General features: G+C 35.2%; 1 protein-coding gene across 2 annotated transcripts; it reads left to right on the forward strand.

The window, feature by feature from the left end:
* The first annotated feature begins 620 nt into the window (after window positions 1–620).
* On the forward strand, window positions 621–27,231 carry DYNC2I1 (dynein 2 intermediate chain 1). Of its 2 annotated transcripts, none has more exons than XM_030264287.4 (24): window positions 621–800; window positions 3,612–3,665; window positions 4,294–4,711; window positions 5,234–5,286; window positions 5,900–6,226; window positions 7,504–7,562; window positions 9,349–9,406; window positions 10,919–10,996; window positions 12,210–12,405; window positions 13,995–14,097; window positions 16,311–16,440; window positions 16,976–17,087; window positions 17,463–17,557; window positions 17,899–18,025; window positions 18,918–19,090; window positions 19,651–19,813; window positions 21,011–21,124; window positions 22,195–22,256; window positions 23,289–23,340; window positions 24,532–24,592; window positions 24,850–24,946; window positions 25,208–25,339; window positions 25,966–26,189; window positions 26,783–27,231. In XM_030264287.4, exons 1-24 carry the CDS (start codon window positions 786–788, stop codon window positions 26,952–26,954), a joined length of 3,075 nt encoding a protein of 1,024 aa, XP_030120147.4. In that variant the 5' UTR covers window positions 621–785; the 3' UTR covers window positions 26,955–27,231. The 2 variants fall into 2 exon arrangements, with proteins under 2 accessions (XP_030120147.4, XP_072781422.1); XM_072925321.1 differs by lacking the exon at window positions 621–800 and adding an exon at window positions 3,001–3,126 and having other exon boundaries at window positions 26,783–27,032.
* The last annotated feature ends 745 nt before the right edge of the window (window positions 27,232–27,976 follow it).

Genomic DNA, 27,976 nt, shown 5'->3' on the forward strand with positions numbered 1-27,976 from the left:
TTCACGATCCTAGAATAAGTCAGAGCTGCAAAGGAGAACAGTGCTTGAGGGCTGGAGGGATGTGTCCCCCATCCCCAACTCACAGGGTCTGAGCCCTGACCTGCGGAACCGAGCTGGGCACCGGCTCAGAATCACAGAATGGCTCAGGCTGGAAGGGAGCACAGTGGGTCACCTGCTCTTTCCATCATAAGTCATTAAGTCACCTCTTTTCAGCAAAGAGGTGATTGATGTACTACACTTATTGAATTAGAATATGACCAGTGGGTCACCTGGTCCAACCTCCTTGCTCAAGCAGAGCACACGGCACAGGATTGTGTTCAGGTGGTTCTGGAATGAGGGAGTGAGGAGTGAAGGAGACTCCACAGCTCCTCTGGGCAGTCTGTTCCAGTGCACGGTCACCTGCACAGTAAAGAAGTTCTTCCTCATGTTCAGCGGAGCTTCCTGCGCATCAGTTGCTGCCCATTGCCTCATCTCCTGTTGCTGGGCACCACCCAGAAGGGCCCGGTCCATCCTTTTGGCACCCTGCCATAGATACCTATACGCATTTACGAGGTCCCTTGTCACTTGTCTCTCCTTGAGGCCGAGCAGAGCCAGCTCCCTCAGCCTTTTCTCGAAGGAGAGATGCTCCTGCCTTGCTGGAGCCCGGACTGCCCCGTCCGTGGCGGCGGGCACACAGGCGCATCCATCGCTCGGCGCGCGGCTGCCGGCCCTGGTTGCCGGGGCGGGCCCGCACGCAGCGCCCGAGCCCGGCCCCGGCCCCGGCGGCGGACGCGGCCTCCGGCCCCATGGAGGGGGACAAGGTGAGGGGCAGGGCCGGGGGGCAGCGCCGCAGCCTCGTCTGCCGCCCCCGAGAACCCCCGCGGCTCTGCCGGGGCCGGCCCGTGGCTTTGTTTGTCGGCGCGGCCGTGAATCCTCCCCGCCAGAGCCGGGAATTCCTTATCCCGAGGCAGAGGGGGAGGATCCGTATCTCCTGCAGTAGCTGGCTGCGGAAATACCCCTTGTTTCACGTCCTAGATAAAAGCGTGTTTGATTATTGATGCTCCTGCTAATTGCCGAGCTTTAGTTCTTCAGGAACACACGTAACTTCTGCATTAAGGTGTTAAATTATTGAAGGTTTGTAGGACTGCGGAATAAAGGGAACAAACCCACACGCGCGTGTTAGCATCAATTCCTGTGTGACGTTTTCACCTGCAAAAGCAGCGAGCTGTGATGGAAAAGTGACTTTTGATCTGAAATGTCTCAGGTGTGTCGCTGTGAGGGTGCCAAAGAGCCAGAGGCAGGAGCAGCCACCCTGAGTGAGGAACCCTCCTTTTGCTGCTTCTGTCAGCCCTGCTCCTACCTATTTGAGGGCTCTCAAATTGGCGACTCTCACTGGAAATAAATGTTTACATGCAAAGATAGATGTTTACATGCAAAAAATAAAGTACTTTTCTCTGGCTTAAAAATTAAAGACAGAATTTTGTCTTTCTGTTCTGTGTCTTGTTATTTAGAATCACATTTAACTGGGTTGTTAAATTAGTTAAAAACAGTATGTTCTGAAAACCTCTTATCTTTCTAGCTGTGAGTGAAGAAACCCCTGTTCATCTCTTTCAAAATTTATCTAAACTAACAAGGTTTCTTTTTCCACTGACTGCTTTATCTTTAGATAAAAGGACAGATTCGTAACTGGTAAAAATGTTCATAGATTTTTTTGAGTTCAGTAAATCAGTGGCATTTCATATGAGCTGAATGCTCTCAGGTGGATGAATTAAGCTAAACCCCAGTGTCATTTAAGTAACAACTCTTAATCTGGATTTAAATGAGTATATAAGTACTTCTAAATTAGCAGACAGGTGAGGAAGTTCAATAAATCCTTTGGAGTTTGTTTGAAACGTTATTGTGTAGACATTTACTTAGAGGCACAAGGGACTCGACCCTTTATAAAATATCTAATTTCCCCTGTTTGTTTATTATACTTCTGCAAAACCAGATATTTAAGTGGAAAGTCATTGTACACAAAAACAACAACTTCTGGTTGTGGTGGGGAGGTGAAAACTGCAGACCCCAGAAAACTGAGATATATATTATTGGCTGCCAGAGAACCACCTGTGAATGTGTGCTGTGTGCTTTTTGCCTCAGTTTGGAAATAAATCTGAAGCTGCCTCATCTGATGTTGTCTGTTGGTCATGCTGATTTTATGCTATTAACATCATTAGCATTCTTTGTTTGCTGATACATACACAAATATTGTCTAAATCCAAAACATTATTCTAAATGGGTTACTGTTTGAACATTCTGCTCTCTTCCCATCCATATCCTTCCTTCCAGGTGACTTTGACATAAGTTCTGTTTAGTTTCTTAGGCTTTGTTAAATCTTAACTTAAGAAAATTATCAGCTTTGGTTTTACTTTCTCATCTGACTTTCTGCAGTAGTAAATATTTACATTCTTTGTTTTTTTCCCCATTTTTTAAGTATCAGAAGAAAATAAAGCTGAAAGGGCACTTTATGTTTGATATAAATACTGCCTTCTTGGGACTGCTCATTGACTTCAGAAGTTTACCAGTCCACTACAATCTTCTTTAAAATCCAAATTTGAAAAGACAAGATCTTTCTCATGTAGAATAGTTTAAAATATATATATGCTGTTAAAATACTGCCTCCATATAATGAATTAACAAAAAAAAAAAAAATTTACACCCTATGTTTATTTTCTTCCACCAATGCAGCTCATCAATACAATATTTATCAGTGATTATTTTGTTAATCTTCAGTAGCTTTTGCCAAATCTAAATTTGAGAATAAGGATAGCTTGATTGTGTCACATTGGATATGGGCTTCATCCTTCAATGAACTAGTTAAAATATTCAATAGATTCTAATTCCTCCTTTCCCTTAGAGATCTCAAACAATATGAATTTTTGTTTAGTCTCTGTAACAGCAATCAAGCAGCCAAGTGGAGGAGCTCTGCAAATGCAGATAGAAGAAATATAACTTATTTTATTAGAGAGCACTCTTATGAAACAATCATGTGTACTTTGATTAGTTTCATTATCTTTTTGATCTTCTTCAGTGCTACATACAAATATTTCATGTGAAGTCAAGTTACACATGAAGTCTGAGCTTCAGGCCTCTTCCAGGTCTAGGAAGGTGAGATTTACTGAGCTAAAACAAATTATTGTTTGCATGATCTTTTCAGTGAGACTTGCCATATGTACCTTGATCCTTTCCTTAGAAATATGATTCATTGTTAAATTATTTACTTTGTCGCACTACGACACGAAATAACTCACACACTCACACTGAGATCAAAAGAGCAAAATGAAGTAACTTTTATTTCTGACCTCACAATATATAGCATTCCAAAAGTGACAGTGGATTGGAGAATGAAATTGCCACCTCTCCAACCACACTGGTCAAACCAACAGTTCATCAGTTCTCTCCTCCCACAAAGATGAATGCAAAATAATCATTATTTACATGAACAGTGTGTGAGAGCTCCAGTAGAAATATGTAGACATCAGAAGGCATAAAAAACTTCTTTTAAAAGAACTTTTAAACTTTTAAAAGAACAGGGTGGCATCACTCCTCTCTGCGAATTGGTTACTCAGTCTTTTCTGCATTTTCTGTTCTAGAAAAGAACCAAAGAAGATACTTGGAAAGCAGAAGAACTTAGGAAACATCTAAAGGTGGATTTATTTTATTTCTGCTAGTCTTCATATTAAGCTGCCTTACAGCACTAGAATTTATTGGTGGTCTAAACATAAAAAGTTGACTCTTAGTTCTAAATTAGGTAAACGGAAATAATGCATTGTTAAAGTAATCACACAGCAGTCAATGGGGTGTGATTTGCTGGTCGCCCAAATCCAACAGTTCTGCTTTATATATATTAGTCACTTTCCTAAAATGCATATTATCTATTGTATTTATTATTATTAAATCATATTGTATTTATTATCATTATCTATCATGTTTGTCCTGTGTTTTTAAACTGCTTAATTACATTATCCCCTGGTCAAATAGGCATTCAGGCTGCAGTCAGTTACATCATTGATATTTATATTAGGTTTGTGTTGTATTTTTTAAAAGCTGTTTTCCAGTATGTGTTATTATTATTCAATTTATTAGTTTTTTTCAATAAGCACAGACATAATGTTAGTATTTACAAAGTAAACCTAGAACTATATCAGCATTTTAATACAGTTTGGGAAATTAAATACATATTTAGTAATCCAGCTTTTTTTTTCCCCACATGAATATAGTCCTATCAAAATAGATTGCTGGATTATAATGTTAGATTTTTAAATTTTATTTCAGGCATTACTACCAGATAGTCAAAATGAAGACCGAAAACACAGAGAAAAGAAACTGCAGAGAGAGAGGACTGTTCATGACACAGACCCTAACAGACATGAACGCAGAGACAGAGAGAAGAGCAAGGAAAGAACAAGAGAGAGAGAGAGGTTTAAATCCAGTGAAAGGGACAGGGATAAAAGGAGAGAGAAAGAAAGGGAAAAAGAACACCAGAGAGGAGACCGAGAGGGACACAAAGTTCAAGAATCGTGGGAGGAGAGACACAGCATACTAAAACATAAAGACAGGGAGACTGATAGAGAACGAGACAAAAAGCACAAGAGATATGAGATAAAGCAAATAGATCCACAAAATTACCTGAAATCATTGGAAGGAGGAGATACAGAACATCACAGAAGAAGAGAAATCAGGCATCGTTTGGGTAAGTAACTTTGGGTTGCTGTTGTACTTGGAAATATTTTATATTTAGATAGGAATACTCTGAATCCATATCCCATCTTTGCAGAGAGGATAAAACAGGCAGGTGAGAGTACCTACTGGCATGTGTGTTTTATGGAATGCTTTTTTAACTTAGTTTTTCTTTGATGCATTTAAAAAGATTGATGCTTATTTCCCTTCCTCTGAAGAGAGGATGGACGTCACTGGTATTGTTGGTCAGTGCCTAAACACTGTTCTGAGTGATCCCTTCACTTGCAGGGTGATTGCTGAAATCAGTAGCATGTGTCATTACTCTTAGCATGACACAAGCCTGGAGGGATTCATTAGGAGAGAAGAAGGAGTAACCACCTTTGGAGAGAGAATTTAAACGGGATTCCTTTTTGGAAAGCTCTTATGTAAGAGAAAGCAAATTGCTAAAATACTATTTTCTACATGCTAGAGTTAATTATGTACAGAATCGGAATATTATAAAATCTGTTCCCTAATTTATACATCTGTTTTCTAGAGGAGGAGAAAACAAGAACTGAAGAGCGAGAAAGAAGACATAAAGCACTGAAGGTAAAGGAAATTAGTGACGTGTTTCCGTAACAGGATAAGATAAAATTGTAGAATAATGAAGAAACTGGATCAGACTGTATTTCCCAAGAAATCCAAGAGATGTATAGATAGTAAGGTGATGACAAGTGTACAAAACAAAAACAAAATATATCTCAGCTACCCAATTTTAAGGACATATTTCATTCTCTTTTTTAAAGTAAACATTAAATAAAATTTTTGTTGCAAAAATTGCTTCATTTTTGGTGAGTTACATCAAAAGTTTACATCTGCTATTTATGCATTTATTACAAGGGTAATTGATGAATGTACATTCTACTTCAGACCACCTAGTAGATAAGAATTACTTTTTTGTGTGAAGAACATATAATTCAAAGAATTTTCTGTAGCAAAGTGTGCACTGTCCTAGAAGATGCACCAGAATCTCAAGTGCAGTCATAATTTGAAACTTGTTATCATAGGAAATAATAAAAAAAAATGGCTAGAAGAACCATGTGGCAGAAAGACTAAGTACCTAAAATTCAATAATTTTAATGGTCAAATATGGATAGATTTGTGAAGATAGAATGGTCTTGGGGAACTTTTTAACCATTTAATATTATTTTCCTCTTTGCAGGATAATGATTTAAGAAAGAAAATTGAAAAATTTTTAGCATACAAAGTTGAAGAAGGTGAACATGTGCACAAGTTAGAGAAACATCAGGAGTTGGATAAAGAGAGAGAAAGAAAACACAGGCAAAAAAAAGAACATTCTATTGGGGCAGAAAAAGAGAGACTTTCTAAAGAGAAAAGTCATAAACATTATGGAAAGGAAGAGGAAGAAAAACATAAATCAAAGAGATCTAAAGAAAAATCTTCCCATGGAGACCAAGAAGACCCAGCAGCAGAAGCTGATGAGAGAGTAAAAAGTAGAGAAAAGGAAAGAAAGAAATATGATACAAGGGTAGGTTTTGCTAAAACATTACCTTATCACTTACTTTAATTCTTAGTATATTGTTAATAGAAGAATAATAAAATTGGTAGAATTTTAAATCAAAATTTTCTGAAATTTGAGGCTAAAGTGGTGGATGAAAATACTACATCTGCATTTAAGTATGCTAATTCAGAATTGATTCTTTCCATAAAATTTGAACAAAAAAAAATTGCCTTTATGTTAGAAACATATTTTATTCATAAAGTTCTTTCTTGCTATGAGTTTTGAAATTTTTGCAAACACTTTGAAGTGGAGATGTCATAAGGCTTGAGGTCCATTAAAGTTTATTGGCTGCCTTTGTAGCAAAAAAGATTTTAATAGAGGCTACTTTTATGTTGTCTATGAAGGGAGCACAACTATCCAACTCATAAGTAGGCAGGTGAATACAGACCTTTTATATTTGTGGGGTTTGCTCTACTTCTGAAGCCATAGAATATCTTTTATGTTTCTACTACAGAGCATGATGTTATATCCTAGAGACTTAATCAATAATTTGTCATTTTTTACTGATTTTATAACTATTTATTCAGCAATACTGAGAGAAGGAGTCTCTAGTCATTTGTAACTCTTAAAATCAAATTAATTTTATGAGACATACAGCATTTGAGATGGTCTAGGGTAGTTTCTTCTGTTGCCTAAAGAGTGAAGATATACAAACTTCTGAAATAAAAATTCAGAAATATATTTTCTAGTGACAATATGAGTAATTTTCAGTGTAGGGACCCTCCATGAGTGATTCCTAAACTGACTGACTGCAGCAGACAACAAAAGTTTATCGAGGGCTTGCTTAATGTTTGACTTCCTTGGAAATGTACTCAGTGGGAATACACCCACTGATGCTTCTGTCCCAGAGTTGGTATTTTATTTTCTGTTTCTGGATAGAGACAAAAACCTTTATCTTAAACAACGTATTGAATACATTTCCAAACTTAAGCAAACCCTTAAAAGTGCCTGAGACTGTTCTTTGTCCCTCCATCCAGTTTGTGTGAATTGTAGTGCATACTGTTAAAGTCTCCTACTGTAATTTTTTGGAACAGGCTGGCCACAGCCTTCCAAGGTCAGCCCTTAGGCCCTGCCAGTTTTTAAGAGCATCTTTCAAGCAATGACTGAAATAAAAAATAGTTTGTAATTGAAACAATTCATTAGCAACCTTTCTTGCTGTTTGATGAGAGTACTACTAATACAGGGTCATATACATACTCCCTCCCAGCATTTCTGACTCATGAATATTGTGACTTATTTCACAGAACAGTGAATACAAAAAGGAGAAGAGGATTCAAGAAGAAATGAGCCATCAGCTTGTACGGTAAATTCAGAGATTTAAGATAATTATATACTAGATGGTGTCTACTAAGGTTCAGTCACCACCAAACCTATATGCATAAATTCTTAATCTCACATATCTGGGGATAATGTAATTTTTTTCATAGGCCCAATAGTACAGCAATTACAAAAAATCTGTGTGTTTCCTCTAAGATGATTCAGATAAAAAAATGTATGTATTTGTATTCCTTTAATTATTTTTCTTCATTAGGGTAGCAAGAAATATTTTTCAGTCATATATATTAATCTGGGCACTTAGTTTTGGAGACAGACGTGCTGAATTTTGCCACCTGGAAATTCACTATGTAGTCAAGTGGACACATGTAAGGTTCATGATGAACTGCATAGGACTCTGTTGTTAAGTTTGAGTATCAGTACTCAGTTCCTATCCTAGATGGTATCTAATACATTATATTTATATATATAGTAAGTTTGCAGTTGAATATGAAAAGAAAAATTCCAGATACCCTCAGTAGGATCAGTTAAATTTTGGGATTATATTTCTACGTTTTATTACTAGCAATAGAGAACTTTCCTGTATATTCTAGCACTTAGAATTCTTTAATTCTCGAGCCTTGTAAAATTCTTTCTGAAGGCTCAAGGCTACACAACTTTCTGAAGTCTAATTCTCTGAGTACATGGCTGGTTGCAATCCTCACTCTTAAACCCTAGTTTAGTTTACTGGCTCAATACAAGTCTGGCTTGTTTGCTTCTGGGGAGACAGGCAGTGAAGTCACTACCAGTGTTGGCTCAGCATTACTAATGTTAAACGTGGGACAAACCACTTTGGCTGAAGTGAATTTGCGGAAGTCTGATGCTGTGCAAAACTAAAAAATTAAATATTTCAGAATACACACATATGCTACCTGGCAGCTGCACTCCGCTGTGTCAGCAGTGCTGAATATTCAGGCAGTGTTTTGTTGTTTGTTTGCCTGAATATTCAGGATGCTGGGGCTGTGGCTGAGTCATTGTTTTTGCAGAGCTTGGAAGAAGATCCTAGCCATTCCTGAATGACAGGGAAGGCAGTATGGTTTGGTGAGATGTCCTGAAACCCTGGTTCTGCTTCAAACACAGTTAGTGTTGAATCACTCCAATTTGTTATGGCACGATCCAGCCAAATTTTAATTTTTATTGTTTCCTTTTCCTGTGTTTGTCAATCCCAACAGCAGTAGATACAAATACTCACATAAGAAGTAAAATATTCTCTTCTTGAAGTATGATACTCTCTGCTGACTCTCTACATATGAAATAATCAAATAGATTCTTGAGGAGCAAAGCTTGTTGTTGATTTGCTCCGGCTCTCTGACCCTGATTGTATTGTCCTCATAAAGAAGACCCCTGAATGAAAAACCAGGTTTGAAATCAGTCTTTGATTTATAGCTTTTGAGCATATTGCACCAACCTGATCTTGATCTCCGGTTTGCTGCAGATATTAATACAAGCAATAAATGTGTGGGGTTATGAATTTTTTTCCTCACTACTTTTTCTTGCCTTTTGATGCAATTATAGGTGTTACATTTGGACAAAGTTTTTCAATTCTTGGCCATTAATCACTTGGTTATTTCATTATCCTTTTGTATCACAGACATCCATAAAAATACTTGTAGAAATATTTCAGTTAAGTAGAAATTTCCAACTGTTCTTTCCTTTTCAGGAAAAAAGCCTTTTTTTTTTTACTAAAAGAAACAAAATCTCCCAAAACCCAAAACTGAAGCAGAACTGCTTTCTTATGAGTTAACCAATAACATTGTTGTTCTCTTTTTTAATAGGACTGTAAAAGATAAAGGAAAACTTGTTGAAACAGAGAACATGGACACAAGACAAGAGGTAAAACTAAGGGAGAGGAAATTATTTTTATATTTTGAATTTATTTATTTAGATATTTTTAAATGGACATGTGCAGACAGAACCAAATTTTCAGCAAGTCTGAAGCTGTAAAGACTTGGGTTTATTTGGAACAGTCTGTGCAGATACAGCTTAACTCTACCATAAAAACTTTAAGAAGTTTTGTGATATTTTAAACTTACTGATTCAGCTCACCTTTAGATGTGAATTTCTGTGGTGAGGATCTAAATTTCATTTGTAGCTTGTGGAGAGAATTAGGCAGTTCAGTCCTCTTCTATTTAAACTCCTTTTCCATTATCTTTTCTCTCTTCATTGGCAATAGGAAACAACCCAGGAGGGTGAAATTCCTGCTTAAGACCTGACTCAACAGAGAGACTTAAATTCCAGGGGTTTGCATTGTATGCTGTTAATTTTTTTTTATATTTATTGCTCCAAATGCCACAGCCTTCAAAATATTCCAGCATGACTTCCTAATCCTGCTTTGTATTGACAATATATTGATTTTCTCTATAAATTCTTTAAATTAGGAACCCAGATAACTACTGACAGGTGGAGATTTTTAGTGTATAAAAACTATATGCATACCAGATGCATCTATGTTATGAATAAAGATGACAGCTCTGTAGGCATTTTCTGAGATGATCATAGGTAATAAAAACTACAAAGTAGCCTAAAAGTTAATAAAGACTCACCTTTGAGTGTAATTCTTATTATGGAATAAGGATTTTTTTTTAAAAAATCATATTAATTAAACTATATGAATTGGTTACTGCTGAGTACCTGCAACCTTGCAGGCGGAAGAAATCTGAGAAAATTCTCACAACTGAAGTTATACTGGGGGATTCAGTCTGTTAATAAAGCACTGCAAATGCTGAAACCAGGAAAGTTGCCATAAATAAATGGCATTATTTTAATCAAGTTAATAATCTAGAGAACGGAAATGTGTTTGAAGTTATTGCAGGGATACCATAAATCTTATTCCATGTAAATAAAGTAGAGGATTCAATGTCAGCAAAATTTATGTATAAAAATTATCCTATTCTCCTGTTACATCCATGGCTCTGCTTTCCTGGTTTCAACATTTGCACTATTTTATTAACAGATTGAGTCCCCCAGTATAACTAAGGTGTAGGACTAATTTTGTCTAGTCCTCAAAAGCAATCTTATTTCGTTGTTAGCACCATCAATTAAATTATAGGCAGCACAGCAGTTTTTATGTCTTTTCCAATAAAAATACTGTTAGAAACACTGTTGGTCTTCCCAAGATAAGGTTGAGGTCTGTTTTTCTTCCTGTACTATTAGTTTAATTCAGTAATTAGCATTTGATAATATAATTTTCTTTATCTGTACAAACTACATGCTATATGTTTGTTTGAAAATGTAGAAATATCTGAGAATAGCAACTATTAATCTATTGTATGCTAAGATTTGGCAGATAAGAGATTTTTTTGGGGGGGAGATTATTTAATGGTTTAATTTATTTTTCTGATTTAGGAAGTGAAAGATACACACATCTCTAATCCAGACACAGGACTTGAGGATTTTTCACTGAATTATGAAGATGACTTTGAAGTGAGTAAAAGTAGACAGTTGTCTGTCTGAAGTAATTTTTAAGTATCAAAATAAAGAATAACTTAGTTCACAGAAATAAACAAGATGTTACGTGGCTTTTACTTTTGGTGACAGTGGCCTTAATGTGAATAATTAAAATGCTTTGCAGAAACTCTATACTATATCTTTAGTTAGTTTTTCTCAGAGGTTGGGAACCAACTTCTGTTTTTCCAGTTGAAGTGTTTACAAAACGTTTTCTCTGCTTTTGTGGATTCCAATTATTTAAATAACTTTCTGTGAAGAATGCTGAATTATTTAAATAATCAGATTAAAAAGAAAAAAAGCCTGTTCATTTATAATTGAAAAAATATCATAGGAAAAAGGTATTGACACACACTTCACTAATTTGTTTAACTGAATTCCCTATTTTTAGCTCTCTTTTGTCTACTTTAAAGTTATTAAGATATGAAAGTGTGTGGGATGTGCTTTCATTTAGGTGACCTCATCTTTGTTCAGTGAGGTAGAATTCATCTCCACTCATGTCAGGAGTGAGGATTTCCACTGTTGAGCTGGTCACTGCCGTAGCCCTTTACCATTCAGTGAAGAGAAATAAGCACATTTAAGACTTGTTCATACCATATGTGTTAGGTGATTATTTTAGCATGACATGAACTGTCTTAGTTTGGAGAATTTGTTAAAGGATGACCCTTAGGCATTGGCAGGGATTGTGGCAGTTTAGTAAATGTGAGCCTGCCATGAAAGGACACCTTGAATTAAAACTGTCAAATAAACAACTTCATACATCCCTGAAACATTTATGCCACTGAACACTGTTATTTTATTTTTTCAAAGAACATATAATTCACCTAAACTTACAGTATCTACTTTAGGATATTAAATAGGATATTAAAAGACTATTATAGTATCTATAATAGTGTTATAGTATCTACTTTAGGATATTATATAGGATATTAAAAGACTTTAGGATATTAAAAGACTATTTTGGGCACTGTAGAACAACACTGAGATTATCTTCTCTTCATTAAAATTCCTGCAGAATCAAGAGATGCTGTTTTCTTTTCATCAGTTATTTTAGAATGCCTTTCCATCAGAGGATTTATGGGTATCTGTATGAGGTTTTTATTTTGACATTTTATAATTTCTGTAAAAGATCTTGAAAAATGCATCTATAGTCTGTGTTTACCAAATATTGGAAGTTCTGTTACTTTCAAAGGTCTATGAAGATGATTTTGAAGATGATGAAGACAAAAGTGGTGAAGCAGAAGATGCAGAAGAAAACCTAAGAGATGCTCAATTTTCCAGAACATCAGAAATTGAAGAAATTCAAAGAGCAATTACTGCAGAGAATGAGAGAATTTTTACTCCATTGCCAAAGAAACTAGAAAATCAAAAAAAGGGAGCAGTCATAGGTATGTGACTAGATACCAGCCTTTTTTTATTAAATGTATGAGTAACACATACAACTTACAAGTCAGCTGGCCACTTTTTCTAACATTCTGCCTAAAGACCAAAATCTGGTCCTCTGCATGAATCATGTAGATTTGTGGTAAGCACTGTAACATCCACATTACTAAATGATTCATAGGCATTACTAATAATTTAAATTGTGAAATATAAAAAGTACAGACTGACATTTAGTACTTCTTATTTTGAGTAAGAGGAGCATATGAGAGTCTGGATTTTGAAAACTTGAGGAGTGCTGAAACAGTGTGGGGCTTCCGCTGGCATTAAATTCACCTTTTACTTTTAAGCAAAGTTGAAGCAACTGTTCTGGAGAGAAAGCAAGAAAAATATCAATACTACTCAAATATATAGCACTTTATCACTTTTAAATGCAAGCTCTTTCTGAAATGTCTGGCATTCAGTTGATCTGACACCTGTGAGTGCCAGAGCTGCTTATTTAAGTACAGTTGTGGTTTTCCTTTTGAGGTCTTCACTGAAATGAACAACCACACAGAATCATTGTGCAAAAGAATATTAAATAGCTTTTTAGTCTGGTTCATAGTACAGTCATGGGAGGATAACATGGAGTTTCTGTAAGTCTTTACAGTATCTCTTAAAAGTCTTTTCCAGCCTGGAAGATTCTCTGATTCTCTCAATAGATTTTCAGTTAATGGTCATTCTAGCAGGAACCAGCATACTGTAATGTGAATTTCTTCTTGCAGAATATTTATGCAATTATTATTTTTCTAATGAACAATACAAAATTGATAAAGATTTTTCACTTTCAGAATTGTAGCACTTGGTGGTTTATTCTTAATTACCCAACACATTCTTTTTTTGATGAACTTTTGTTCTTGTTTGCTTAAAATAGTGATGTATCAGTCTGGCAATTATTTTTGTAAGTTAAAAAGCTTTTTGCAAGTATTGCCTAAAAAGGTAGTCATCCTTTGAGGAAGTGAAGCACCATTAGTCCTGACTGGAAGTTGGATCTTAAGGTCAACTAGCTACAACCTAGCCAGGAAAGGGAGTAAGGTAGACATGACATCAGTTGTTGTAGTTGTTCTGTTAACTGTGGCTTTTTAAGGAAGTTTTCAGTGTTTTCCTTATTCATCTGAGGATATTAGTTAAGCCTGTGTTGATGAGGTTCTCCTCTACCTGAGTTCTTACTCAAATGTAGTGTGCACATGGTGAAGTCTGTGTGAATTTAGTGCAATCTTTAGAATTGATCACAGAATGCTTCACTGTACACAAGGGAACAAAGCACCTGCTGATGGCAACACAAAGAGACACTTTCAGCATCAGTCTTCTAAAGTAAAAATTATAATAGTCAGTCATTTTGAAAAGTTGATAAAGAACCATTTTACGTACCACATGCTGGCCCATTACTGATGTTAAACTCATTGTACTGAAAATGGTGATAGAGCACTTTGTGTACCATGTGAACCAGAAACTTTTAGCTGTGTTGTAACAAATCTGCTGCTTTTTAGATTTACTGCTTAACATTTTCATGCACTTTTAAGTGTGAACTGTAACACAGTGTTTTACAATATCACAGAAAGGCAAGATTCTTCTGTCAGAAGCTCTTTTCATGGAATATTCATGGATTTCCAAATGGCAAACCAAAGACAAAGCAGCCGAAGTATGGCCAGTAAGCAGAAGTAAGTGTATTTTAAATAATCCACAAAAATGGCAGCTCACTATGTGAAATTTTTTGTTATTTTAATTGAAAATTCATTTTTTCATTATTTTAATTTTATTTTCATTATTTTAATTGAAGTATGTGATACTTAATAAACTTGAGTCTTATGGAATCAAATATTTTATTAACTAGCAGTAATTAGTTCTTAAGTATGTATAATTTACAGGTATTGCTACAAGTCATTTTATAAGACAAATGTATCTATGTATCAGTTTATGTGCATCATTCTATTTCAGAACGTGTTGCCAGAATTGTAATTTCTTTGTTTAATACTTCAGTAATTTAATTAGATATTGACTTAAAGTACTAAAAAGCAAGCCTTTTAACTACTATTAGGTCTCTGCAGAACTGTAACTTATTGAAATAATCAAGAATATATTGTGCATATGGTTGCCAAAATAGCACATTCCCTTTCAGGAATGTGCTATTAAATAGCACATTCCCTTTCAGGGAATGTTTGCTGTTTTTACATTGATTGCTGTAAAAACATGCTATTATTGATCTAGATTTGAGATACCTGAGACATCTCTGTCTTTTAAAGAAACAAATTGATGCCTGTTTTTTTGTGGAACTTGACAAGAGCTCTAGATTTGTCTGAAGCACTGTATATATGTCCAACATTCTTTACAATGTTTGGATGCATAAAGCAAGATTATTAAATGTTATTGTTAATACCAGATTCCACTGTTTCATGGCTTTACATCAGTGGCTAATTTTCACATAAGGGAGATTTTATTGTCTAAGTTATTTAATTCACATTGCCTAGAATTATAGACTCAAATGTTACACAAGTTCATTGTCTAGGCTTCCTCTCTAGACTGTAGAGACAGATTAAGAAACTCACAAAAGCATCTCTGGAGAATTGACTTCTGGAATGTTTGTCAGCCTCTGCTGATTATGACTATGTTTATAACTCTGTGTGCATGCTAACAGCATGCACAGCCTGTGAAGATAATGAGCATTTTCATGGGAAGAGGAAGGGATTGTGGAATTTAATGTTGTGATAATACATTACTGCCAGTAAAAAGACTGAAAGCATCCCATAAATAAGTTGTGGCACTTGGGAGTTGTAAATTATAAATACAAGCTTATTAGTTCATTTTAATGATTTGTCTGCCTGTATCATTCAGATTTGTAACTAGTAAGCAAGTTTCTTATGTTTGAGTTATATCTCAGCAATCTATTTTGAAGAGATGATACATTAGGAAGCACAAGTTAAAGTAAAATGTGTGTAAGAATATGCAATAGATGTCATCAAGTACCAAAAAGGAGATGTGAAAATTGTCCATATGCATAAAGAAAAAGTCACTCTAAAATACTGATAAAATTCTAGCTCTTGTTACTCTAACCTTTTTCCTTTTCAAATACCATCTTGCCTCAGCAAGAAGCTGTAACTAGAACATGCATCTCCAAGAGTGTCTAGATATGGAATTGCTATAGATCTGTAATTATATCTGGTTTGTATTTATGTATCACTTTTAAGTACATGAAAAACCTGCAAGAGAGAGAAAAGGAGACTGCAAAAATTATCTAATTAGCAAAGACTGTACTACAGCAAGAGCCTGGAATTGACTTGTAAGCAGACATCTTTGTGTAATTCAAGCAGTTTACTCCAGAAATGGAATATATTAACAGCTTTATGGCATTAAAGTAGATAGATAGTTGGGTGAATTGTGACAAGGACTGTCAATCTTTTCCTGCATATGTGTAACAAAGCTAGGACATCATAGAATATCTTTATAAAGCATGTACACATATGAGTGATGTGAGTTAATAAAATGAGTTTAAGAGAATTAGCCACTGTCTTCACTATAGAAGAATGAGCCATTCATCTGTTACCTCATAGAACAGCTTTGGAATACTTAGGCAAGATGATCTGCTGAGCTTTTGATAGTTTGGCTTTAGTAATAAACCATTTGAAGTTTTCCATTTGCAATTAGTATTGCATTTTCAAATATTATCATTATCTCAATGTAAAATGAAATGAAAACTCTAAACAATAGTCTATGTATTTATATTGTTTCATTTTTATCTGCTAATTAATTTTGGTACGACTTCAATTCCCATACATTAAAGGATTGTTAGATGCAAAATCAGGTTGTCTTTCTTTAGGAATCCCAAATATTTGTTCTTAACCATTTTTCTGTTTCTCTCTTGTGATTAATCCTGAAGAAAACGGAGTTCAGAACTTCTCCCACTAATTGACCTGGATTTCTCAGTTAGTTTTTCATTACTGGATTTGCCCCCTGTCAATGAGTACGACATGTACATCAGGAATTTTGGTAAAATGAACACTAAGCAGGTGCGTAACAAACACCTAGTAATGTTTCAATCCTCAAAGGCTGGATTTTCCTTCTGGAAAAGAATTGTCCTCAAAAAATAAAGTAGCTAAAGCTACCATGATATAAAGTAATAAATTAATCATATTAATCTCTAAGCCTCAATTACTATAAAGCAATGATCTCAAAACTTTTGGCCAGACAGGCAATTTCCTTTCTGTATTAGAAGATGACTAATTTTCCTTCCCCATTTTCTAAAGGACTTTTCACCTGTCGGTAGCTCAGTGTCTCCAAATATGCTGGGTTTGATGTTTACACACCATGAAAGGCATTCTGTATTTTTGCAGTATTATTTATTTAGCAGTCTGGTGTGAAATGTGATAAAATGTGCATGCATGAAATAGTGACAGTGTGTCAGTATGCTCAGATCTGAATTCACAAACAGAAGAGGCTGAGCTTTAAATTTCAGTTTTAAAATTACTAAGTCCTATTCAGTTATGTGCTGTCAGTCTTAGCTGTCTCACTCCATATATTGATAATTTAATCTTTCTACTTTAGGCATATGTTCAGTGTAATGAGGACAATCTTGATAGAGACATTCAGACTGAGGAAGTTGAGACACTGGAGAAATGGACACAGCATCCAGGAGAAAGTGCTCTTGTATCTGGAGGTGAAGAACATTTTCATCTTATTCACTCATGGATGAGTGCATGTCATATAAACTTTCTCTTTGGTATCCAGTACTTGTGAGAATCTGTAGAGTGGCAGGCAGCATTGATAGCAAGCTGACATAGGCACTCTGAGTCCTCATGTGGAAAGTATGAAAAATAAGTGGCAGAAATAATTTTTCCTTCTGGCTTGATGTTTCTATTGGCAGCAACAATAGATCTTGTCCTTCAACGCTGTTATTTCTACAGAAGATAAATTGATTCCTGCCACTCTCCTCTTTCTTAAATATGAAATTGTCCTTACACTTTTATTAACTGATTCTCTTTTGAAGCCTCAGGTTTTTGGTTTTTTTTTTTTGTTTATCTGTTTTTCATAGGTCCCATAAACAGCCATGATGCATTAGTGCATGGAGCTCCAACACCTAAAATTGATTCACAAAGATTAGCAAATTTTCTCCGGTCTGCATGCCAGGTACACTTATATATCTTTAATATCCCTTATGAGTGTGTGCATAAGTATCCAGTGTGATAAATCACTTACAGTTCTTCTTCTATTTTAAATGAATTACTTAAATAATACTTGTTATCAAAGAGAATAATCTCTCTGCAAAGAAATGGAATCAGAGCTGTGCAACTTTTATGTCTGTAAAGCTGTATTTGCAAAGTTACAAAATTAACGAGACAGTTGATAAAGTTTTATGAAATTAATCCAAAATGAAGTTTTATGAAATTAACTTTAGAAAGCTCCAATAGTAGCAAAGCTGGAAGATAAGATGATGCTTTTATTTCTATAAATGTAATTATGTTTGAAAGGTGATTGCTGTTTTGCTAGAGGAAGATCAAGTTGCAACACAACCCAGGAAACTAAGATCTCGACAAACCAGTCTGTCTATTAGTGATAGCTGTTTCCAGTTAAATACTAACCAGCCATTCCTCCATGGTAAGGGAACTTTATTCTACACTTTTTAGTGTACTGAGTGATCTCTTCTTTCTTATGCAGAGTGCCACGTTCTTTGTCATTACTGTGCAAACAGCACATATCAGGATATACAGATGATGTAAACCCCACTTTCCTTTTAATTGCACTAATATTGCTGGAACTCTGTGCAGATTGGTTTCACATAGGGAACATCAGAGCATCTTACAAGAAATATATTCCATCTATTCCTACCAGAAATAAAGCCAGCAATTAACATGATGGGTGTAATTTCTTGTTCCTGTTGTTGAAAGGCCATCCCAAAGGCTGTAATTTTTGTTTGGGCTCTTTATGCTGACAATAGAGCCAAAGTTACAAATAAAGGCAGGTTATTCAACAGGGACACTGTAGCCTGATATATTTGTAAAGCAATTATATCTTCTCCATATAAATAGTAGCTGTTCAGATGAAAAGTGAAAAGTAGAGCATCTGTAATTATGTAAGGAAGGCCTATTATAACACAGAACCCTATGTCTAATATGAATATGTGTAGATGGAGCTAAAACCAAAAAAGCCTGGCCTGTGCTGTTTCCCCTTTGAGACTTAGATTAATTTTCAGTGTATATACTGACATCAGATCAGATTGGCTTGCTTATGCCCGGAATAATTATTCTATTAATTTCCCGCTCGCTTCCATTTTGCTTTCTACTTCTAGTATTTTTAATTCCTTTTCTAGTCTCTACTTTTTTATTGTATAGCTTCGAAAGAAACACAGTGTTAATAGAAATATTCTTCATAATTGCATCTTATTTTGTTTGTTGCTATAGTAGGTGAATATGCTTTTTCATCTGCATTGAATATGCTTTTTCATTTATTGCTTTTCTTTCTTGGTGTTGTTTTTTTTTTAATGGTTTAGGCCGAAAAATACCCTACTTATATGTCTCCCAAGTTCAGAAGCAGACACTACTTTCTGCTCATGGATTACCTGAAAAGGCAGATGTGGATTTGCTGAGCAGAAAGAGCCTTATATGTGTTTGGAACATCTGGCAGCCCTCCAGTCCTCAGAAAGTTTTAATATGTGATTCAGAGGTATGTTTTAATAACATTGTATATTTTTCCATCAATTACAAGACTTTATTTTAAAAAAATTATTTTTACTTAGGGTCTTTTTTTGTCTTACTACAAAATATGCCATCTTCTATCTTCTTTATACATATTTGAGCCTGGTGAACAAAGACTGTTCTTGTTTTATTCTGTGATCCAGAACCAGATTGTAGGGATGGTCATGTTGTTTTGTTGGTTGTTTTGATTATTTAATTTTGACCCTATTTCATGGTTGAAGAGTGAATGGAAGTAAACACCTGCTTCATATTTTGTTAAGACTTCTCTCTGCTCATCATTCCCATACAGTTGAGTCACCTCTTTCAGCTTTGTGAGAGTAGATGCAGATTACACAAGGATTGTTTTGAAAAGGGAAGGCCTACTGAAGGTCATGTATCCTACTTCACTTTTAAAATAGATTTCCCTTCTGCCATAAACATTTGTAATCTGTATTTTCTGGGTTTCCATGTTAACAAACCTATTTCAGGCTCATCAAACCATTGATCTTTATCATAGTATCAGCCCTGCATGCTTTTACTATTTTACAGGTGATATGTTGCTGCTTTAGTCCCAGTAAAGCAACATTAGTTTTTGCTGGAACAGTAGATGGTTCGTTGTTGGTGTGGGATCTTCGAGAAGACTCAAGAATGCACCCTTGTATGATGATCACTGGAACTGAGTGGACATTTAGAGTTCCCACATTTTCCACAGGTGAGCATCTGTGCATCCTGGTCAGCCACTTTGTGCACAGTGAAATTGTCACCTAAGTCTTGATGTTTCTGTAATGCTCATGCAAGACATCCTAGAGTGAAGAATAACATACAGCAATAGTTTTGTAAATAATTTTATTAGGAGTGTAGGTTTTGGTTAGTTATTAGGAAGACATTTTTTCCTGTGGGAGGGGTGAGGCACTGAGACAGGCTGCCCACAGAAGTTGTAGATGCCCCATCCCTGGTAGTGTTCTAGGCCAGGCTGGATGGGTCTCTGAGCAACCTGGTCCAGCACAAGGTGTCCCTGCCCACAGCTGGGGGCTGGAAACAGATGATATTTAGTATCCCTTCCAGTCCAACCCATGCTATGATTTTCTGACTTAACTTTGGCTGTTGTACTATTATTTTCCTAAAACACCCCACTACACACATTTACAGAATCCTCTTTCTTCACAAGTGTTGCTAATTGCAGCAGCCATGTAAAAGTAAACAATGGTTGTAGATAAACTTTTAATTTTTTTAGTAGGTCAAAGATGCTTGATGTCTTGTGTTGCACACTGGTAGTCAAATGGGTGTGTATAGTTTCATGTAGTTGCTATGTAAGCAGGCAGGTTTAATGCTGGATACTTAGGAAGCTTCAATGAGCCTTAAATGAGATTAAATTCAGTGCACAGGGCAAGTCCAGAAATCATGAGTATCTGCAAAGGACACACATTGAAATTACTCGAAATGCACATTAGCCTTAAAGTGTTATTAAATAACATTCTCTTTTGGTGAATACTTTGTTTCAGGATTTTTCAGGATACTTTCTACTAAGAGTAACTTTTCTTCAATTTTGTCTTCTTTTATAGTGCACAGTGATTTATTTCTACCCCTATTGTTTATAGAGCTTGAAATAATTATTTCCGTGCTAACCCCAAAATGGCAGAGTTTAATGAAATATCTGGTACAGTGGCATAAATGGTACATCAGTCATTTGGAAAATTAGAAGTGAATAAAAATACTGAAACACTGATTTATCTAGTAGTATTTTGTTAATTTAGCAGTTAGCAGTATTGTATTTGAGAGTTGTGCAGAGTTCATTATTTGCCATTCTTTCTTTGTAATTATCATTCTCCCATAAACTGAAAAGTGATTAAGATTTTGTTGTTTTTTTGTGGAAAGTACTATGTTTGACATTCATTATCCTCATTTACAGATGGCATTCTAAATTCAGTAAACCACACCTCTCCTATACTGGCAGTGGAACCTATCTCAACTTCTCTCAACAGTGACCACAGTTACAGGCTCTCAAGCCTGTCTTATCGGGAGGGTATGTAAACTGCTTTTCTAAGCATCAATACATCTGAGTCTTTCTTTAGATATCTGGTGAAACAAATATATCTTAGCCAAAATCCAGTTTATAATCACAGTCTGCCTCTTCAGTTGTTTGTAGTATCAATTGCATGCAATATTCATGTTTGTTTTCTGCTCTCATGTTTATGTAATGTTCATTCATTGCAGGTTCACATCAGATGTGGTTGTGTTCTTGTTATAAAATCTGCTTTCTAGACCATATTTCCATGATAAAACAAGTTATCACTCAAAAACTGTAAGAGTCTTAGTGCTTCTCTAATGTCCAAAAAAATCCCTGTCTGAGTCAGTGGAGAAACTTGCTAATATCTGAAAGCACTTTAAATGTGTGACTGTAACTAGTGGTTTTTCCTGTGCCTTTTGCCTGTTCTTTTTATGACCAACCTTTGCAAAGAAACTCTAATCCTCACATCCTCAAATTCTCAGACAGTGTGCTAGGGAAGACATTATCACTTCCATTACACATTTGTACTTTAAAATCCATAGTGGTTTGAAGAAATGTGCTGCCTATTGCAGGTTTTACAAGATTCCATCTGTTTCACTTTATATTCCCTTCCAAAGTCCACACAGAATCCAGACATTTTAAAAAAGATGCAGACTGAGATAATCTGCCTTTCTGGTAGGACAGGCTGCCATGCTGGAATAGACCAGACTAGACCATATAGAACAAAGTGTTTGAGTTGCAAGGGACCTACAAGGATCACCCAGTCCAACACCCTGATCAGTTTGGGGCTGACCAAGTTAAAATGTGTTAAGGGCATTCTGCAAGTGCTTCTTCAACACTGACAGGCTGGGGCATTGACCACCTCTCTAGGAAGCCTTCTCCAATATTTGACCACCCTGTCAGTAAAGAAAATTTCATGACTTTTTTTCCTTTGATAGAATTAGGGCACTTTCCCTTTTTATGCAGCTGAGAAGATTGCAGACTTTTCAGAGGATGTATTAATGTAGGAAAAGTTTCAAATCCTTTGCTATTGTTCAGGAGGAAGGTCAGTGTATGAATATAAATTGTTGCCATTCCTTCCATAGAAATGTCAGGCCCTCCATTTCAGATAGCTTCAATGGATGAAAATGGAATCCTCAATATGTGGGTGAGTATGCATGAAAAGAGAGAGTATAATGTGTAATAAAATACTTCAAATACAGCAACCCAAATTCAGAATTTCTTAGAAGAATTGCCTCCCTGAAAAGTATATCAACACTAACCATTCTGTTGGAATTCTCCTTAAAAGTTTTGATCTGACTCCCAAATGTTATCTTTAGGCAAAAGTATTAACAGGTACATGAATTCATGAAAAAAGGCAATCAATTGTTTTACTTCATAAAAATATGTTCACATATTTCCAATACTTGATTAATAGTCCTCAGTCATCTTTAACTCACCTACTTTAATTTTAAAATCACAGTGGTGTTAGAGATTATACTGAATGTTGGGGAGAAGTTAAATTCCTAATTCATATAAAAAAAATGTTAAAGAGATAAAAAGTGAAAATGAAAGGATAAGATTTCCTTGCCTAAAATGATGGTTAGGAAAGCACTAGATCTTCTGCTCTTAATTACTGTCCTGACAAATCTTCTATCACAAGTTTTAAGTGTTTTTTTATCTGATGCAGCTTTGGCCCAGCTGCTGAACCTGTGAAAAATAAGGGATAAAAGTATTTCACTTCCGTGTCAGTAATTAAGTTCCTTAAAGCCTTAGCTATAGTTAATTTAGTAACTTTAGTAGCAACAGATTCAAGCCAAATGAACAACAGATTTGGGCCCTTTTTATTTTATGTATAGTTCGTGTATAGTTCATTTTCTTCATGTATAGGAAAGCACAGGAAATGTGTTACAATTCCTTGTTTAGGGTGGGTTTTTTAGTGACTGACCAAACCAACAAGATGCCAACTAGCAATTAAGTGTAGAATGTAGCTCTCCATATTCTGCTTTCCATAAGGGAACATCCAGCAGGCATGTGAAGCTATTTTTAGAATTGCAGGAATTGACAGCGAATCTACCTATAATCATTGTAATGTTAGACCTGCCTCTCCTAACAGTCCCTTAGAGTTATTGCTTACTATTAAAACTTTGAAGCCTGGTAAATATTGATTGTTTATTAATGTTAAATATTGAATTTTCAGGTAGTTGTTGAATTGCAAAAAGCAGATCTAGCTGGTTCACAAACTGACTTAGGTGAGTACTGTACTACTGTTAGAGGTAGAATAAAATGCTCCAGTTTTGAGGCTATGAAGTTAAAAGAGAGAAGAAGAGTCAGTGATGGCAAGAAGTAGTTTAGAAGAAGACAAAATTACTGAGGAAAATATTCATTCTGAGTAGTTCATATCTGACGTTCGGGGTTATTGGTTAGGTAGGAGAGTAATTTTCAGTGCTAAATCTCTTCTGCTAATTGTGTATTGCTAATTGCCACTAGACAGCCACATTTCTTACAATGCCAGAGTAGTTGTCAACAGTTTGGTTTTACTTTTCAAAGAATGTGCAATTCTTATGTCTTTGGTCATCCTTTAGTTTTAACCAAACCTGTTATAGTGCTTTTGCCTGTGTCTCCTTTTTGAGAATTGTCCTGAAAGCTCTTTTTTAGATAGGATACTTAATTTAGCATGAGAAAAAATTTCTGTGAAAACACTGAAGAACCAAGTCCATTCAGCCCTTTTTGAGTTATGTAAATGGAGAAAATTCCATTCTTTGTTCTTTGAACAAATTTACACTTACATGCTTACCTAACTGGAAAAGGCTGTGACTAAAATCCTTTTACATTTGAAAATACATAAATAAACAATGAAGTAATGCCAGAAAAGTAGAATTTTTGATCAGTTTCTATAAGCTCATGTGCAATGTCAGACTATATAAAGCTGCTAAAGCTGGGTATTATGTCTGTGGAGAGGTACATTTTAAACCTGTGCTCATGTGTGGACACATTTTAATTGCAACCAGCAGTAAAATCTTTTCCTCTTAAAAAATTTTTGTCTTTGAAGGATTTGCATTATTTGCATTTTTCTCTGCCAACAAGTATCACAAACCAACTTTGTGGATGTATTATTGTACTATCTCATACCTGTAATTCATTGTCAAAACTCCAAGTAACATAAATGTGCACTTTAACCATTTCTAGAATTTAGTTTTACAGAGAGAAAAAGCAATGTGTAACTATGTTTCTATTTCTGTCAAAGATATAACTCTTCAGATTTGAATTCTGAAGCAAATAGCTCTGAATTATTTAAGATTTTTATGTCAAAGGCTGTATCTGCAGTAAACTAATTATGAAATATCCTTTTACTTATTAACTTATGATTTAATTTATTGATTGTACTTTTTTTAATGCAAAGTGGCTAAATCAGTTCAAATAATAATTTTTTATAATTTTAGGCTTAGTTCCTGGAGGGAAAGTGAAGTTAGTACATAGCTCTACTATGGAATTGAGTAACAGGTAGGAAAACTGGGGCATTTAAATTTTACATATGTTATCTCACAAAGCTATTTTTTCCTTTACTTTACTAATTTGCTGTTACATAAGATATATTTAACATATTTAACATTTAACATGTTTGTGGGGTTTTTAACACACATTTCTTCCTAGATCTAGTCATAGACATTTTAGATACAGAATTTCTGTATGTACTTGCACAGCTTTAGGAGACAATTCCCTGTGTTAATGTCATCTTTTGCCTTTGCCATTTTCCTCAGCCTTTTCCCAAAGGAAATTAGCCAGAGAATGCCACAGACACTGACTATTAAATTTCTGTCTTCTAATCCAAATCACTTCATTGTTGGAACAAACATTGTGAGTACCATCCTGGAATTCATCTAGTTGTTAGTTTTTTAGTTTGGAATCTGTCTCATTTAGTTGGGATTTTACCAGTAGACTGTATAAAATCTCTAATTTGAGCCTGTATTATTTAAGTCTGTTAGCTATCAAAATTTGTTAGCAAGTACGGATCTTTTAAAGTATCAACTCATTAATTATTTAACTCTTTCCTTTAATACCAATAATGCACCTTTTTTTGTTGTTTTGTTTAAATAATTTTCTTTGTATTGTTCATAGGGTCTGGTAGGCCATGGTACAAGGCATGATTTAAAAGTTGTTCCAAAGCTATTCAGGCCCCAGGAGAGCAGACTGAGATCCATAAGCATCACTGCAATTGATTTCTTCCCTTTTGGAAAGCCACTGTTTTTGGTATGAAAATGTTTTAATGGAATTTTCATTTTTTAATTACTTGCTGAGGGAGTATTTCTAATTTTATGTATTTAATAGATATGTTAGTAGATTTACCTCACCAATTCAGATCTGCCATGAAGGATGACAAAAAAAAAAAACCAAACACATAGAATATTAGGATAATTTAGGTTGGAAAATCACGCTGTTGAGCCAGGGACGGGCGAAATGACTTGTATGATTTCAGAAGGCAAATGAATGTTTATTCAAAAGCACCTCTCTCTTTTATAGAGAACATTGTGGACATTAATTCCATTGGTCTTAAAGTAAAAACATTTCACTTTATTGGTACACTGGACTTAGTGTGATCAAACATATCTATAAACAATATGAAAGGAAAACAATATAATAGATTGTTTACATTCTTCTTGGACATTTTCCCAGGCTCAGCCTGGCAGAAATCTTTCTCTTTTTCTCTCTGACTGAACTGAGAATATCCACAGGAAAAGACCCCCAAGATCATCAAGTCCAACCCTTAACCTATCCCTGCCAAGTCCACCAGTAAGCCATGTACCTAAACACCACTTCTTGTATCTTTCTTAGTTAGTTTTGTTCCAGAAAGTATTTTCTTTTTATCTGTGGTGTAGGTTGGCTGTTCAGATGGAAGTATTAGATTACACCAGATGACATCGGAGTATCCCCTCATGCAGTGGAATGACAGCACAAAGGGACAGCCAATTATTGCCCTGCAGTGGGCTTTGACAAGACCTGCTGTGTTCTTCGCCCTGGATGCATCATCCAATATTTACATTTGGGATCTTCTGGAAAATGATTTGTTGCCTGTGGCCAAGCAGACTATCCCATCAGAGAGGTAAATGCTCTCTTTTTAACAAAATATTGATATTGTTGCTTGGGTTTTTTTGCTTGATTTTAAATGATCATTAAAATTTGCTTTTCTAACTCTTATATTGTGAACTACTGAAGGTGTGGAATCAAACTACAGTGAGCTAAATTTTGACTGTCTTCTCTAGGCTGAAGTTAGCCTTGCTGAATATTCCTCTAACTAAAGGTTTTCCTTGAATCCTTGTTAACTGTAGCAACACATTGCTAGTTTTTGGAGAAGTTACTACAAATTTTAAATTTTTAACATTTTAAATAACTTAAATTTTAAATCTATTACACTGTACTGGAAAATGCCATCAAACATTGTTCATTTTTGAAAACTTGAAATAATTTAAAACAGAATTAGAAATTAATGATTAAATGCATGGGGGAAAATATGCAAGTTATATTTACATTAAATGGTCTCAACTGGTGAAAAGCTAAAGAGCACACTGGGGCTTGAGCAGAAAACAAGAATCATTTAGTTGACTGTAGGTAACCTGATACAAACATGATTGAAAGCACCAATTTCTGTGTATTTTACCTCAATTAAAAACCACTTCCTTGTTCTTTTGATTTCAGGGTTGTAACTATGACTCTGCTGGGAGAGCCAGAAAAAACAAATGGATTGTTAGGAATGGTGCTGGCCAAGGAATCTGGGCAGATAGAAATTCAGTATGTAAAGAAGAAGTGGGCATTACCTCAGCCTGAGGAATCTGACAAACTGTATTCTATTTTATTGCAGTCTTTTTAAAAACTTGCAAAATTTGTAGTTTATTTTTTGCAAAATTGTGTAGTTTATTTTTTACTTAAATTAAAAAATTTAATGAAATTTGTATATAACTTCTGTATATTTTAAAGGCTATCAATACAAAATTTCAACTGAAACAATATATTTTATCATAAAAATGACAGAATCAAATTTATCATTACTGTACTCAAAAATATGATGGTTGTGTTTCATTACTGAAAGTACTCTAGATGTACATATATTTTTAAAAAATAGCAAAAATGCATTCCTATAAATTGCACTGCTGTTTCTCCTTATTTCACTCTGAAAGAAATCACAGCAATTATTTGGCAAACATAAAATTGTGTTTCTGTACAACCTGAGTGTGAGGAGATTTCCACCCCTGGGCCTCTTAAACATTAATGCTTGGTAAAAACTTATTGTGTCTGTCTAAAGACCATATGCAAACATATCAAAACACAAATTACATCACACATATCTATCTTCTGATTTTGACCCTGAAACGGTGCAAAAGGAATACCTGACTAACTCAGGTTCTGAGATGTACACTCCCTGTTTGGATTGATCTATGTGAACAATGTGCCTGGGAGGTTTACTGAAATTCTAATACTGTTGGGATTTCTGACATAAAACAGAAAGTACTTACCTGTTTAATTCTGCAAATAATTTCCAAAGCTCTTGTAGTGAGGAAGAGGATAGCTGTCTAAAATATGATGTTAATTTTTGTACACTCTTGGTAAGGGTTAGACATGAGTAAAACCTTGATTAAACAAGCTCAGATTTGGTGAAAAAAAGGACAATTGACAGAAAATGTATTCAGTATTTAGTGAACAGATATATTCAAGATATGTACCTTCTCCTTCTGAAATAGATGGAAATATTTCTAAGTTTAAATTAATTAATTGCAAATGCTTTTCTGTGTAAATTTTCACTTAAGTTGAGAAAACTCAAAGTGGCCACATGATGGTGCCAAGTCACAGCAGTAAAAAATGAATTCTTTATGAAAACCACATCCACCACTTGGG

The sequence above is a fragment of the Taeniopygia guttata genome, chromosome 2, assembly GCF_048771995.1.
Source record: "Taeniopygia guttata chromosome 2, bTaeGut7.mat, whole genome shotgun sequence".
Lineage (NCBI taxonomy): Eukaryota > Metazoa > Chordata > Aves > Passeriformes > Estrildidae > Taeniopygia > Taeniopygia guttata.

Bases quoted from the DNA above. Each gene is read 5' to 3' on its own strand.
- DYNC2I1 (XM_072925321.1), top strand. From the start codon at position 3,088: ATGAAGTCTGAGCTTCAGGCCTCTTCCAGGTCTAGGAAG. The intron at 21,125-22,194 runs GTATGTAAACTG...TTCCTTCCATAG, and splicing joins AAGCCTGTCTTATCGGGAGG to AAATGTCAGGCCCTCCATTT. The intron at 26,190-26,782 runs GTAAATGCTCTC...TTTTGATTTCAG, and splicing joins CAGACTATCCCATCAGAGAG to GGTTGTAACTATGACTCTGC.